At 43.4% G+C, this 15,324-nt stretch overlaps 3 protein-coding genes across 3 annotated transcripts; all 3 read left to right on the top strand.

The window, feature by feature from the left end:
* The first annotated feature begins 1,675 nt into the window (after positions 1–1,675).
* Positions 1,676–3,748, top strand: LOC128468463 (trypsin-like). Its single transcript, XM_053450203.1, has 5 exons — positions 1,676–1,715; positions 2,143–2,299; positions 2,423–2,676; positions 2,987–3,123; positions 3,534–3,748. The coding sequence occupies exons 1-5, from the start codon at positions 1,676–1,678 to the stop codon at positions 3,681–3,683; spliced, it is 738 nt and encodes a 245-aa protein (XP_053306178.1). The 3' UTR covers positions 3,684–3,748.
* A 4,037-nt stretch (positions 3,749–7,785) lies between these two features.
* On the top strand, positions 7,786–10,397 carry LOC128468462 (trypsin-like). The gene is made up of 5 exons (XM_053450202.1): positions 7,786–7,825; positions 8,433–8,589; positions 8,710–8,963; positions 9,626–9,762; positions 10,183–10,397. Exons 1-5 carry the CDS (start codon positions 7,786–7,788, stop codon positions 10,330–10,332), a joined length of 738 nt encoding a protein of 245 aa, XP_053306177.1. The 3' UTR covers positions 10,333–10,397.
* Positions 10,398–13,315: 2,918 nt separating this feature from the next.
* Positions 13,316–15,324, top strand: LOC128468464 (anionic trypsin-2-like). The gene is made up of 5 exons (XM_053450204.1): positions 13,316–13,355; positions 13,844–14,003; positions 14,473–14,726; positions 14,814–14,950; positions 15,175–15,324. The coding sequence occupies exons 1-5, from the start codon at positions 13,316–13,318 to the stop codon at positions 15,322–15,324; spliced, it is 741 nt and encodes a 246-aa protein (XP_053306179.1).

Here is a 15,324-nt window from a genome sequence, read left to right as displayed (position 1 = left end):
TGTCAACTGGGATGAATGCCAAACCAAATATCTACCTGGAACCTCCTCAATCAGAGGGTTTCATGAAGTTGATAAAACTTGTGGGAATACACATGTGCCTTGGCCAGAGGAAAAAGAAGGATTAGGGGACAATTTCAAAATATTTTATTAGTTTATTATAGTTTAGTAAAGTCAGCAAGCTCTTCAGTACGACCCATTCTACTTCCAACGTCTTCTCCGGGGACGGCTGCCTATGGGGTAGATTTTATACATCTGATAGCAATGGGTGAGGCTGAAACTCCTAATCTAAACTCAACATCTAGGAAGGGTGTCCAAGTACGCTTGGTCATATAGCCTTTATATAATCTAAATGTATTGAATACAGGGAACAATATAAAAATGCAATTGTCTCTGTCACCATTGGTGTCATAAGCATTTTGGATTTTTGGGTAAAAAAATGGTGGTTTCTGTCTAATTTACCATAAAAGGAGGCAAAAAAAAAAGGATCTTTTGGTGGTAACGCTATAGGAGCGTCTTTCATACTTTCATTCTTCCCGGTGCGAGAATCTGTTAAGGCCCCCCCCACCCCCAACCCATCTATCCCTTTCTCACGATCTACCCTCTCCCTCCCTACCCCCCCTTCTCACGATCTACCCTCTCCCTCCCTACCCTCCCTTCTCACGATCTACCCTCTCACTCCCTACCCCCCCTTCTCACGATCTACCCCCCCTTCTCACGATCTACCCACTCCCTCCCTACCCCCCTTCTCACGATCTACCCACTAACTCCCTACCTCCCCCTTCTCACGATCTACCCACTACCTCCCTACCCCCCCTTTGTAGGTCACTTACCGTCAACTCCTGTGTTGGGCGCGTGAGGCATTTGTCTCGGGTCATATGCCGGTGCTCAGCGTAAAGCGCCGGCACCCGAGACAAACGCCTCACGCTCCCAACACTGCACTCTGGGCAGCGCTGAGGCAGGCGGCGGCGGCGGCTGCGGCAGCAGCGGCGGGGAGCGGAGGCATCCTGGATTTCTGTCCAAGAGTTGGCGAGCGGTCGTTTTCAGCAACTGCTCGGCACCCCTTGGGCCCCCCTGACTGGCAGAACTCCAGCGCCCGGTCGCAGTCGCGACCCCTGCGACCCCGGTAGTTCTGCCACTGAGGAGTACATAGATTATTAAGGATATTGAATTCTAACTTGACACTTTCATAACTTATGATAGTAGCTGACTACATCCAAGGCACTTGTGTATTCAGATTTGTATAAATTGCAAATGTATCCAATTTTGGCAAATTTGGGAATTTGTACAAAGCCATGGAAACAAGGCCAGACACACCCTCTCAGTTGGGTGTGTGTTGTATATGCTGAATGTGCATATGCTACAAATCATGGCAGGTCAGCTGCCTGGAATGGTGACCTGTAACGGCACGAGGAAGAATCATACACATGTATTCTAAAGTGCACCCAGGGGAAGCAGCAGCAGGTCTCATTACTGAAGGACACAAGTGAGACTAGTGAGCCGCCAACATCACCCGGGAGGAATGCCAACCAACAGAACATGGTTTCCATAAATATCGTTAGATAAGACATCCATGAGAATGGGGCATGTGGTTCTTCCTCAGAGATAAGATTAGGAGACATTTAGGATATAAAATGATGTCTGAGGACCACGAACGATCACACACCTCCATTTCAACATGAAGTGCTTTCTCCTGCTCTCCATCCTCGGGCTCGCTGGTAAGTAATCATTTCAAACACGTTCCTCTTCTACCTTCATGGCTTTTTCTTCAGCTTTTCTTGTTTGGCTTTTACTTCAGACAGCATTAAGTTAGATGAGTCTCCTCCATAGATCTCAGTCCCAAGTTCTGACTACATAGTGAATATAACCAGACCGGTCATCCGCATTCATTCATGTGGCCTTGGATATCTGAAATTATATGATGATACATTAAAACTGTTCAAAAGAATAAAATACATAGATAGGGTTTATATGCTTAACACATAACGGGGTGCCATGTTTGGTGGAACCTTTAAGACAAGCAATAGTAAATTTCGACAACTTTTTGGAAATTATATCTTTATGAGAGACATGGAATAATTTTTTTCCTATGTTTTTTTTCTTTTCTCATTGATCCTCCAATTAATAATTTGTCATTATTCGCAGCGGCGTTTCCCTTTGACGATGACAAGATTGTAGGCGGTTACACTTGCGCTCAAAACTCGGTCCCGTACATCGTGTCCCTGAATGCCGGCTACCATTTCTGCGGAGGGTCCCTCATTAATGACCTCTGGGTGGTCTCTGCTGCTCACTGCTACCAATCGTAAGTAATGTGATGGACCAGAAAATGTTACACGGAAAGGACTTAGTTCTTCTTGTCCCCCTTTCCACCATATTTATTTAAATAAAAAGTGACCCTCTTTCTTTGTTTTTCTCTCCCCTGAAGACGTATCGAAGTCAGACTCGGAGAACACGACATCGCCGTTTTAGAGGGAACTGAACAGTTCATCAAGTCCGAAAAGGTCATTCGTCACCCGAGATATAACTCGTATCTCCTGGATAATGACATCATGTTGATCAGACTGGCCGAACCAGTTAAACTGAACAGCCGCGTGCAGCAAATCCGCCTGCCGACATCTTGCGCGTCTGCAGGGACACAATGTCTGATCTCCGGCTGGGGAAACACCTTGAGCTATGGATGTGAGTATCAAACTGTTCATTGCTGCATTAGAAACTTAATTCCTTGTACCGGAGAATGATTCCCTACAATAATTCTTCAACCATTTTGCCTCATTTGTAATTTCTCCCGGGAACAGCTAATTGTCATGTGACACAAAAGCAGGCACTGATTGGAGGACAACATATAAATTAAAAAAGAAAAAAAAGTTCAGCTAAGGTTTATTTGCTTATTGAGAGAGAGTGCAGTTGATGTTTTGCCTGGAACGGAACCTTTAGAGCTTTGTGGGCACTAAAAGCTTAAAGATTGAATTATTCCTTGTTTCCTTTCTAGCTAATTATCCTGATCTCCTGCAATGTCTGGACGCCCCAATCCTCACTGACCAAGAATGCCGTAATGCCTATCCAGGGCAAATCACCGATAACATGATCTGCGTGGGGTATCTGGAGGGAGGCAAAGATTCCTGCCAGGTGTGTATATTTCAGAAAATGCAAGATTTCAAAGGGGGTCTATCAGGACTCCCAGCTGCCATTAATATTTAACCTCCTTAAATTCAAAGGGGGCGCTTTCTTGCTAGTACTTGGCTGCTTGACAGCAGTTCTGACCCATTCGGCTTCATCTAGTCCGCTAGTTGTTTCTGTTGTAAAGACTCAAACCTTGGTCTCATCTTGTGTTTAAATTCCCTCTTTGTATTAGCCTTTACCACTTCTGCTGGAAGACTGTTCCACTTATCTACCACCCTCTCATTAAAGTAAAACTTCCTTACATTCCATCTAATCCTCCGGCCCTACAGAAAGGTTGCCCCGTTGAGTCAATCATTTCAAGACATGAAGCTGTGAAAATTCATATTAATCACATTAAACATTTTTTCTCGCCCTAGGGTGACTCTGGTGGCCCCGTCGTTTGCAACGGAGAGCTGCAGGGAGTGGTGTCATGGGGTAGAGGCTGCGCCTTAGCTGGATATCCCGGAGTTTATACCAAGGTGTGCAACTATGTTTCCTGGATTGAAGAAACCATCGGCAACTATTAAATATGTCGGGAAATGTAAAGTCTTTCATCAAATGCAGGAGAAAGCCAATAAATTAGCATCTTAAATCCCCGTGTCTGCTTTCCTTCATTAGCGCGATCGATAGCAAATCAATGAGATATTTCATACTTTAGAGTTGACATCCAACATGAAATACTGATATAAAGCAGGCAAATCGCGTTGTGGGCTGTATGGTTTGGGCAGCCAGAACCCTACGGTGATAAAAAGACTTCAAAGGTGAATCAGTGGTTGAACTGTTGGGTTCATTGAAGATGGAACCGTTATTGGAATATGGGACATGGTAATGTTAGCTCTACAGGTCCAGATGATTTGCGGTCATAAGGCACAGGCTGTTACACGGTGTTGGTTGGGCATGTTACTCAGGAAGGCATTCGGTAATGCTAAGAATAGCGAGAAAAAGGTGACGTCTTCATCAAGATATTAATTTTTGGGGTGTTTGGCGCATAAGATTGATATTTCATGCACGAAAATCCTTGCAATATCTGACCCCAGCAGATTTAATTTGCAGGGAACTCCCTAGTGCTTTAAGTTCAGCGGCTGCCTGGACCGCTGCCAAGGGGTTCTGGAGAACTTTAGGGCTCCATGGCAGCTGTTCCTTTAGTCTCTTAACTGCCACCATCATCTAACACTTCATCCCTCGTGGCTCCATCACCTGCTGGTACGGGGTGCTGAGATAGGACACCATATCCCAACGGAAAGCAGACCTCTAAGGGAGAAGTGTTGGTGGAGAGGGGACTACACAGACCTCCACTTTGGGCTCAGGTATGGGAAAATGAGATCTAAAGACAGTCTTTGCTCATGGAATATGACTTACCTATTAAAACCAAAAAAAGAAGCACGAAAACATGTGCTCCAAACACTTACACCAGGGTCTACAATGAACGATTAGCATGCAATGACATACTGAATTGGCTGCACACCATTTAGGTTAGATTACTCATATTTCTAGAACTAAGATGTCTAGTGATTTATAGCAAAACCACAAGGCAGTAATGCAGAAATTCCTTAGGCTTCACATTCGAAGATATTTATTTTAAAATGTATTATTTGAACATACCGGGTTCTAGTCACAAAGCCAAATTACTCAGGTAAGTTCGAGACAGTTGGCTCAATTTGAGCGACTGCCATCTTGAGTCATGTAGACCTTTGTACCTTCAGGAGGACACTCCACAGGACTGCCCTGGAGATACAGGCCTTGGCTGTCATCAGAGCCGGCCTTAAGTGTTCTGGCGCCCTGTGCGGACTACTCCTCTGGCGCCCCCCATCCCAAAAAAAAGAGAGGAAAAAAATCTGCCCCTTTTCACTATCTACCACCTCTGCCCCTTCTCACTGCTCCCCCTTCTCACTATCTAACCCCTCTCCGTAAGTCTCATTATCCTTACTTACCTTGTTGAGTCCTGCGGTGGGAGCGGGAGGCGTCTGTCGCTCAGCATGAAACGCCGGCACCGCAACGGAGTCACGGAGAGTGAGGGGGACCGAGCGGTTGCTGAAAACTTCACGAGCGACCGCTTGGGGCCCCTGCCCGAGACTTAAATTAAAACACCGGGGGGTTTTTTTGTTTTAACTTTATTTAACATCCTCCGTGTTAAATAAAGTTAAAAAAAAACTTTATTTAACATGGAGGATGTTAAATAAAGTAAAAAAAAAAACAAACAAAAAAACCCTGATGTTTTAATTAAGTCCCGGGCAGGCGCCCCGGTTGCCATGGCGCCCTGTGCGGCCGCACAGGTCGCACACCCCTAAGGCCGGCCCTGGCTGTCATGGTCTAATGACATAGTCCAAGGGCAACTGTGGTCCCCATATTAAGTATACTGAATGGGCCTAATTTGATACCATGACTAGGGTTCATTGTAAACTGTTAAAAAATATACAGAAAGGAGAGCGCACAGCCTAAAAAAACATAAACATTCAGATTCTCAAAGCATTAATTCAGCAATAAATACTGGGGATTCTGTCACACTGCATGGCCACATATCGCTTCACCCGCCACTACATCAAAGTACCTCAAGTCTGGCGAGTCCTATCTTATTATTCACAGCTATATTGCTTACCAAGGAGCTGAATCAGTGGGACTGCACCGCATTTTATCCCCCAAAAAAGACTCTCAAGCAATTTAAAGCCTTGGGGAATTTTGGGGATTTATTGAATTTTGGCAAACTTGGGGATTTGTATGAAGCCATGGAAACAAGGCCAGACTACCCTACGTACCAGATTAAAATGAAGCAAAAAGCCCTACTGTTGAGATATAATCTGAAAGTGCTCTCACAGTGCTATAGCCTATGTGACACAATTGTATGGTTAAGATAAGTATAAATAAAGTTTATGTTGTTATCTCCTCCTTCCTCCTGAACAGGAAGAGAAGTAGTTATAATATGTTTCAATAAAGACACAGAAGCAAGGAGTACCTGTGTGTTTTGCCTCCATCTTTATATATATAAATTTCTTATATACCCGGTTATCCTATCCTAATAATTCAAATGGCAACACCTACCACCTAAACCCATCGAGTAAAGACACGGAGACTGAAATTGGATAAAACAGGCCACAGCATATTTTCTTAACAATAACCACAAACACTGTGTTGGCCTAAACACCATAACCCAATAAACATAAATACACAGTAAACAACCAAAATAAATAATACATACAAATATATAAATATACATATTAACATAATCCAAAATACATTCAGACATCACCAACACAGGAACTGAATTAACTCTGTCCTTGCCGGCCGCTCATCACTGTACAATCCAGACCACAGGTACTTACTTTCCCCCCTCGTCCAAACAAAAATGACAGCTAACTTCCGCTGTCCCACCACCAATGCTAACCACCAGCCGTCCATAAACTCGGTGGGCACGTCCAATAAACACCAGAGGTCAGGGGAGGCCTTCCATCACACCAGCATCCAAACTCCATAACTTACCAAACCAGACCGGCAAGGTTATGAATGCATCTGCTTCATAAGGGTTTTTTGCCTTCCTCTGGATCAACACAGTAGGGACACAATATGTATATAGGTTGAACTTGATGGACTTTGGTCTTTTTTTAACCTTATGAACTATGTTACTATGTTACTATGTTACACAAACCGCCTGCTGTGACAAAAGAAAAGAAAGTTAGTACATAAAATTAGGGAGGGAGGGTGGGAAGCAGGTAAGTCTGTTATCCGTCTCTGAAAAAGTGACAGTGACCGGGGTCACCCAGAGGGCACCCTTTATCCCTTAGGGACTCCCACCCCTACATTTACATACCCCCATCAAAAACACCCATGCCCCAAGCATGCACTCACCCACACACATACATGCTCCCTGTCCATTTAGCTATGCTGATTCCCAGGGGCCAAAGTTTGTGGGCCCTTTCACCCACACTCTCTCACATTCTCACTCTCTCACATTCTCAATCTGGTTCACTCTCACCACTTCCGAATCTTCTTGTTCTTCATCTTCTCTCTTCTATCTTCTATATTTCATCTTCTCTCTTTTATCTCCTATCTTTGTCCGCATCTCCATGGACATAACCTGGAACGAACTTCCGCCAAAATGGCTGTGCTTCTGCAGACGTCCTCTCCGCTGACCTTCCAGTCAGGGGAGAAGGATGGAAGTCTCCATCCCAAAGGCACCCAAACAAAAGTGTATCACATAGTTTGTGATGATGTTTTCTTGGAATGTTGGCGCAAAATGGATGGAGCATTGAGTAAGCAACGTATGGATGTATATTGCTGTTGTGTATAGATCTATCTCAGTTGGGTGTGTGTTGTATACGCTGGATGTGCGTCTGCTACAAGTCATGGCAGGTCAGCTGCCTGGAATGGTGACCTGTAACGGCACGAGGAAGAATCATACACATGTATTCTAAAGTGCACCCAGGGGAAGCAGCAGCAGGTCTTCATACCGAAGGACACAAGTGAGACTAGTGAGTGGCCAACATCACCCGGGATGGATGCCAACCAACCAACTTTGTTAGATAAGACATCCATGAGAATGGGCATGTGGTTCTTCCTCAGAGATAAGATTAGGAGACATTTAGGATATAAAATGATGTCTGAGGACCAAGAACGATCACACACCTCCATTTCAACATGAAGTGCTTTCTCCTGCTCTCCCTCCTCGGACTCGCTGGTAAGTAATCATTTCAAACACGTTCCTCTTCCACCTTCATGTCTTGTTCTTCAACTTTTCTTGTTTGGCTTTAACTTCAGACAGCATTAAGTTCATGTGGCCTTGCATATCTGAAATGATATGATGATACTTTGAAACTGGTTTAAAAGAAAGGGCAGTAAGCATCGACTCTCTCTGCTGTAAATAGAAGAGTTTATTAACTGTTCTATACTCCAGTTTGATATATGTTTAGGTATATATGTCTAATAGTCTTATTATTAAACTGCTAGACAGCTGTGTAATAAATACACAGGGTAGACCGATCCCGACCGTTTTGTTTTCTGGGAACTCCTCATGGTCATGTGACACAAAAGGTAGAACGTATTTTGCCATAGAAACTGAAAAAAAACCTCTTAAAAGAAAAGAATAAAATACATAGATAGGGTTTATATGCTTAACACATAACGGAGTGCCATGTTTGGTGGAGCGGAACCTTTAAGACTAGCAATAGTAAATTTCGACAACTTTTTGGAAATTGAATCTTTATAAGAGACATGGAATAATTTTTTTCCTATGTTTTTTTCTTTCCTTATTGATCCTCCAATTAATAATTTGTCATTATTCGCAGCGGCGTTTCCCTTTGACGATGACAAGATTGTAGGCGGTTACACTTGCGCTCAAAACTCTGTCCCGTACATCGTGTCCCTGAATGCCGGCTACCATTTCTGCGGAGGGTCCCTCATTAACGACCTCTGGGTGGTCTCGGCTGCTCACTGCTACCAATCGTAAGTAATAGGATGGACCAGAAAATACACGGAAAGGACTTAGTTCTTCTTGTCCCCCTTTCCACCATATTTATTTAAATATAAAGTGACCTCTTGTCTTTGTTTTTCTCTCCCGTGAAGACGTATCGAAGTCAGACTCGGAGAACACGACATCGCCGTTTTAGAGGGAACTGAACAGTTCATCAAGTCCGAAAAGGTCATTCGTCACCCGAGATATAACTCGTATCTCCTGGATAATGACATCATGTTGATCCGACTGGCCGAACCAGTTAAACTCAACAGCCGCGTGCAGCAAATCCGCCTGCCGACGTCTTGCGCGTCTGCCGGGACACAATGTCTGATCTCCGGCTGGGGAAACACCTTGAGCTATGGATGTGAGTATCAAACCGTTCATATTAACGCTATCTGTACAGCAGTGAGCATAACCAGGGTTCTAGAACAAGGACGGTTAAAGATGGATCAGTAGATGTTACTTATAGACCATTCGTGGTAGCTTCTAGAAGGTAAATATGTCTTGTGCGAAGCTCTGAAAGGTGGGGGAGAGAAGGCGAATGGAACCAGCATAAACAAGGGATAGAACAAGAGAAGAATCTGTAAATGGGAATGCAAATTTTGTTTTTTATTTTTACTTTTGTACTTTTTATACTTTTTTTTAATACTTTTTATAAAAATGAAAGCCTTTGTCCTCCGCACTCCGCTCAGTTTAACACTTCTCTAACTAGATGCTGCATTAGAAACTTCATTCCTTGTACCAACGAATGATTCCTTACAATAATTATTCAACCATTTTGCCTCATTTGTAATTTCACCCAGGAACACTTAATTGTCATGTGACATAAAAGCAGGCACTGATTGGATAACATTTTAAAAACATCTTTTTAGAAGCTCCTGTGCTGTTTCCTTTGGATTAACGTCAGCTAAGGTTTATTTGCTTATTTAGAGAGAGTGTAGTTGATGTTTTGTCTGGAACAGCAGGTTTAGAGCTTTGTGGGCACTAAAAGCGTAAGGATTTAATTATTCTTTGTTTCCTTCCTAGCTAATTATCCTGATCTCCTGCAATGTCTGGACGCCCCAATCCTCACTGACCAAGAATGCCGCAATGCCTATCCAGGGCAAATCACCGATAACATGATCTGCGTGGGGTATCTGGAGGGAGGCAAAGATTCCTGCCAGGTGTGTATATTTTAGGAAATGCAAGATTTCAAGGGGGTCTATCGGGACTCCCAGCCGCCATTAATATTTGACCTCCTTAAGTTCAAAGGGGGAACTTTCCTGCTTGTACTTGGCTGCTTTAATATATTTTGACAGCAGATCAGACCCATTCGGTCCCATCCAGTCTGATAATTGTTCCTGCTGTAAAGACTCAAACCTTGGTCTCATCTTGTGTTTAAATTCCCTCTTTGTATTAGCCTTTACCACTTCTGCTGGAAGACTATTCCACTTATCTACCACCCTCTCATTAAAGTAAAACTTCCTTACATTACATCTAATCCCCCGACCCTACAGAAAGGTTGCCCCGTTGAGTCAATCATTTCAAGACATGAACATGTGAAAATTCATATTAATCACATTAAACATTTTTTCTCGCCCTAGGGTGACTCTGGTGGCCCCGTGGTTTGCAACGGAGAGCTGCAAGGAGTGGTGTCATGGGGTAGAGGCTGCGCCTTAGCTGGATATCCCGGAGTTTATACCAAGGTGTGCAACTATGTTTCCTGGATTGAAGAAACCATCGGCAATTATTAAATATCTCGGGAAATGTAAAGTCTTTCATCAAATGCAGGAGAAAGCCAATAAATTAGCATCTTAAATCCCTGTGTCTGCTTTCCTTCATTAGCGCGATCTATAGCAAATCAATGAGATATTTCATACTTTAGAGTGGACATCCAACATGAAATACTGATATAAAGCAGGCAAATCGCGTTGTGGGCTGTATGGGGTGGGCAGCCAGAACCCTACGGTGATAAAAAGACTTCAAAGGTGAATCAGTGGTTGAACTGTTGGGTTCATTGAAGATGGAACCGTTATTGGAATATGGGACATGGTAATGTTCGCTCTATAGGTCCAGATGATTTGGGGTCATAAGACACAGGCTGTTACACGGTGTTGGTTGGGCATGTTACTCAATGTTACTCAGGAAGGCATTGGTTAATGCTAAGAATAGCGAGAAAAAGGTGACGTCTTCATCAAGATATTTGGGAACTCACAGGAATCCTCATACAGAATTTGCACTTCATGCAAGCTGAGTTCCCATTGAAACCAACCAGGGATGGGCTGGTGATCTTGAGATCAGCGGCTGCTTGGACCGCTGCCAAGAGGTTCTGGAGAACTTTAGAGCTCCATGGCAGCTGTTCCTTGAGTCTCTTAACAGCCACCATCATCTAACACTTCATCCCTCGTGGCTCCATCACCGGCTGGTACGGGGTGCTGGGATAGGACACCATATCCCGACGGAAAGCAGACCTCTAAGGGAGAAGTGTTGGTGTAGAGGTGGCTGTACAGACCTCCACTTTTAGCTCGAGTATGAGGGCCCCATGGCAAAATTAGATCTAAAGACAGTCTTGTAAAGCACAATCAATGATATTTATTTTAACATATATCATTTAAACATACTGGCTTCTAGACACAAATCTTTCAGATGGCAGGCGAATTGACTAAGTAAGCAGTTGGCTGAATTTGAGCGACTTGCTTGTTTATAGAATCTGCCATCTTGAGTCAGGTGAACTCGACTCAACGTGCAATGAGCTGAAAAGCATAGCAACTCGTCTACTTTCAGACCTTGTACCTTATGGAGGACTCTTCACAGGACTGCTTATGGACCTTGGAGATTGAGGCGTTCGCTGTCAGTCCAATGACATAGTCTAAGGGCAACTGTGGTCCCCACATTAAGTATACTGAACGGGCCTAATTTGGGCCTAACCATGACTAGGGTTCATTGTAAACTTCTGTTAAAAAAATATACGGAGAGGAGAGCGCATAGCCTAAAAAACATAAACGTTCATATTCTCAGTTAATAATATTGACCAATAAGTTCAACAAAAAATATTGGGGATTCCGTCACATTATACGGCCATATATCGCTTCGCCGGCCACTACATCAAAGGACCCCAAGTTTGGGGAGTCCTATCTAATTTTTAATGGCTTTTCCCCTTACCAAGGAGCTGAATCAGTTAGACTGCTCTGTATTTTAACCCAAATGCGACTCTCCTGCAATTTAAAGCCCTCTCTGGACACCATTAACGAGGCGCCTGTGTGGCAGGAGGAGCCGCTCAACCCTAAGGTTTGGTCAGAACCTGCAAATATGCACAAAAAATATTCAGAAATGGGAGCAAAATATTCAGAAATGCGGCATAAAATTTGGGGATTCCGCCACACTGTACGGCCGTATATCGCTTAGACTTCTGTTGTTGTGGTAAAAAAATATTTATCTCGAGGATATTTAGAAACCACCAAGACATTTTCATTCAGTAGAAACTTTTTCCCTTATCATTTTACATGCATTAGCTTTTATATGCGCTTTGCCATAAATATTACCACATAATATTAAAGCACAAAGGAATGGAAGCATTAACCCCTTAAGGACAATGGGTGGTCCCTAAACCCATTGAAAAAAAAAGCATTTTGAGCCCGTACATGTACGGGCTTTGTCATTAAGGGGTTAAGAACTTGCAGAACTTTGTCCGCTGCATGGGGTGGTTGTCCTAATGGAAGAGGATCCACAGTGAGGGAACCACAGGGTCAGAAAACACTTCCGGTGTACGTATGTGTGTGTGTGTGTATGACTACGTGTTGGGTGTCTGGCTCAGTGACCTTTTGATCAATGTTTGATTCAGAATAAAGGGATTTGTATTATTATCCCAAGACGTGTCTGATTTCATGAGTGTAATTCTCTTAAAAATAAATAGGGACATCAAGGGAAAAACCGTGTCAGAGAAGACCAATGGGTAGAACAAGTCTTCAAAAATCTCTCTTGCTGTTCTAGATGGATCAGGGCCATGTTGGTGTGGAGGTGACATGAGCTCTGGACGTGGATTTTCTCATGTCGGCCTTTATGTGGAACGTTTTCACAAATTAAGCATTACTCTCCTTTTTCCATTTTTTTTCCTTGTCAATTTAGATTTAGTTATTTAGAACAGTCCATCTCCATCATTATGGAACTATCTAGAATTCCACAATTAGGACTCGCTCTATCTACTGTTTGGAGTAATAATATTTACGGCAATAACCGAGGAGCATGGAGAGAACCTACCGAGAGGAAGAAGTCATCAAAATTATAAGAAAATAAATGACTTTTTTTGGCAACAAAAGGGAGAAATCAGCAAGGGAGATACGATGAGGGCTTAGCCTATGGGTTGAAGTACATGAAAGTGCGATTGTGTGGAACAGAGAGGCCTCCGCTTATCTCTAACTCCATTTTTCTTCTGGTTAAAACAAATTGTAGTCATGAAGAGGTCAGCGGAACAAGGTTCATCACCGTGTGGGAACCAGCATCATGTCGCAGCATCCAGAAACACAGGTGAAATGGGGAAGCTGGCCAACGACGCCCAGGAGGAACGCCAACTTCCACCGCCAACGGAACATTCCAACATTAGAGGCTTCTGTTAAGTTGGCGAGACTCGACTTCTGTGGGAACGGACATGTTGTTTGGGAAGACAGATAAGATTAGGAGTCGAGTTTGGGTATAAAGTGATGCCTCCAGACCAGGAAACATCTCACGTTCTGTCTCAACATGAAGTCCTTCCTACTGTTCTCTCTCCTGGGGCTCGCTGGTATGTTTCATCTTCATGGACCTATAGCTGTTAAATTGTTTTGTTAAAAAAAAGAACTATACTTCACCCCAAACTCTTCAAATGTATTTCTATATGGGGTCTCCTTTAAGAGGACCTTTTAACACTAAGTAACAATAAATAATACTCATTGATACTTTGACTTTGTGAAGAAATGCTTGGAAGAATAATGATAAATGTGATCATATTGTGAAGATGATGGAGTTTGGACGTTGTTTTTACTGACGTTACTAAGTGATGCCTTATTTGCGATGTTCAATAGACTTGATGTTAGAACAATCAATTCTTATTGCATTCAACCACTTTTTATTAATTATTTTTTTATTAATTAATGTAATTAATTGACACGGTTCCACAGGGGCCACCTCGGTAGAGTTTCCGTAATATATTGGCGGCTCTTGTGGTCATCAAAGTCTGTTCTGTTCTAGCGGAGTTTATCCTTATTACTAATACAAAGTCTTGTTTTCTAGTGGCATTGCCCATCGATGACGACGATAAGATAGTGGGTGGCTACGACTGCCCCGAGTACTCTGTCCCCTATCAGGTGTCCCTGAATGCAGGGTATCATTTCTGTGGAGGGTCCCTGATTAATACGGTGTGGGTGGTGTCCGCTGCGCATTGTTACCTATCGTAAGTAATAATGTTCAAGCAGATACGTTTTTAGCAGAAGATGCGGAGGAGGTTAAACTTTGGATGAGATCACAATTCCACACCTCTTAACTCCTGGTTTATGGGGGGGAGAGATGTATAATTGCCAACCATTCATTGTAGGAATGTTGGGTCATCAAGAAGCTCCAAAGTGGATAAGATATTTGGGTTCTATATAGCATCCCCTACATCTTGGTACCTTGACCTGCCCCTATATCCCCCCAATGGCCACGACTTTGAATGGGTACAGAAACATAGAACTTGAACCATTCGGCCCCATCTAGTCCGTCCATTCTTCCCGAAGCAGAGGCTCAGTCCTTAGTGTCCTTTCTCATCCAATATGATATTAGACTGAAAATTTAAATTGCTCTAAATAAAATTAATTAAGCGGAGAAGATCAATGGGTGTACGGTGTTTTGGGTACGTTCCAATATATCTCTTGTGGTTCTAGACGTATCATGGTCAGACTCGGGGAGCACAATCTTAAAGTTCTAGAAGGACCAGAACAATTCATTCAAGCTTCCAAAGTCATTCCACACCCTCAGTTCGACCCCGATGTTCTCGACAACGACATCATGCTAATCCGACTAAGCAAGCCAGCCAAGCTCAATACCAGGGTTCAGGCCATTAGGTTGCCCACCCAGTGTAACCCCCCAGGAACGATGTGCCTCATCTCTGGCTGGGGAAACACTCTAAGCGATGGAGGTATGGATCAAACACGATGTCATCCCATATATTAGACCGTACGTTATTCCATTTTTTTGACATTTGTGATATTTGCTTCTCTCCAAGTTAAAAATCCAGATCTTCTGCAATGTCTGGACGCCCCCATCCTCACTGACTGGGAGTGCCACAACTCCTACCCAGGGCAAATCACCAAGAACATGATGTGCGTGGGGTATCTGGAAGGAGGAAAAGATTCCTGCCAGGTGTGTATCTTATAGAAAAAAAAATATTTTAATACCTTTAATACTTTTTTCGACACCAAAACAGGGTCACCAACATGCCAAGCAAAGGACAATTAAACCATTTGGGTTAATACGATACTTTTGGCACTGCCATTGAGGGCAAAATTTAAACCGATAGCAGAGAACTAGAGAAAGGTTTAGATTTCGGTGCCTCCTCTTAAATATTTGGATTATTTTTTTTGTAGGGTGACTCCGGGGGACCTGTGGTTTGCAACGGAGAGCTGCAAGGAGTGGTGTCTTGGGGTTTGGGCTGCGCCCTACCTGAGTATCCGGGGGTCTACACCAAGGTGTGCAACTACGTCACCTGGATCGAGAACACCATCGCAGATTATTAA

This window comes from Spea bombifrons, chromosome 11 (genome assembly GCF_027358695.1).
Source record: "Spea bombifrons isolate aSpeBom1 chromosome 11, aSpeBom1.2.pri, whole genome shotgun sequence".
In the NCBI taxonomy this organism is placed as follows: domain Eukaryota; kingdom Metazoa; phylum Chordata; class Amphibia; order Anura; family Pelobatidae; genus Spea; species Spea bombifrons.
This window is presented reverse-complemented; position numbering and strand designations above follow the sequence as displayed.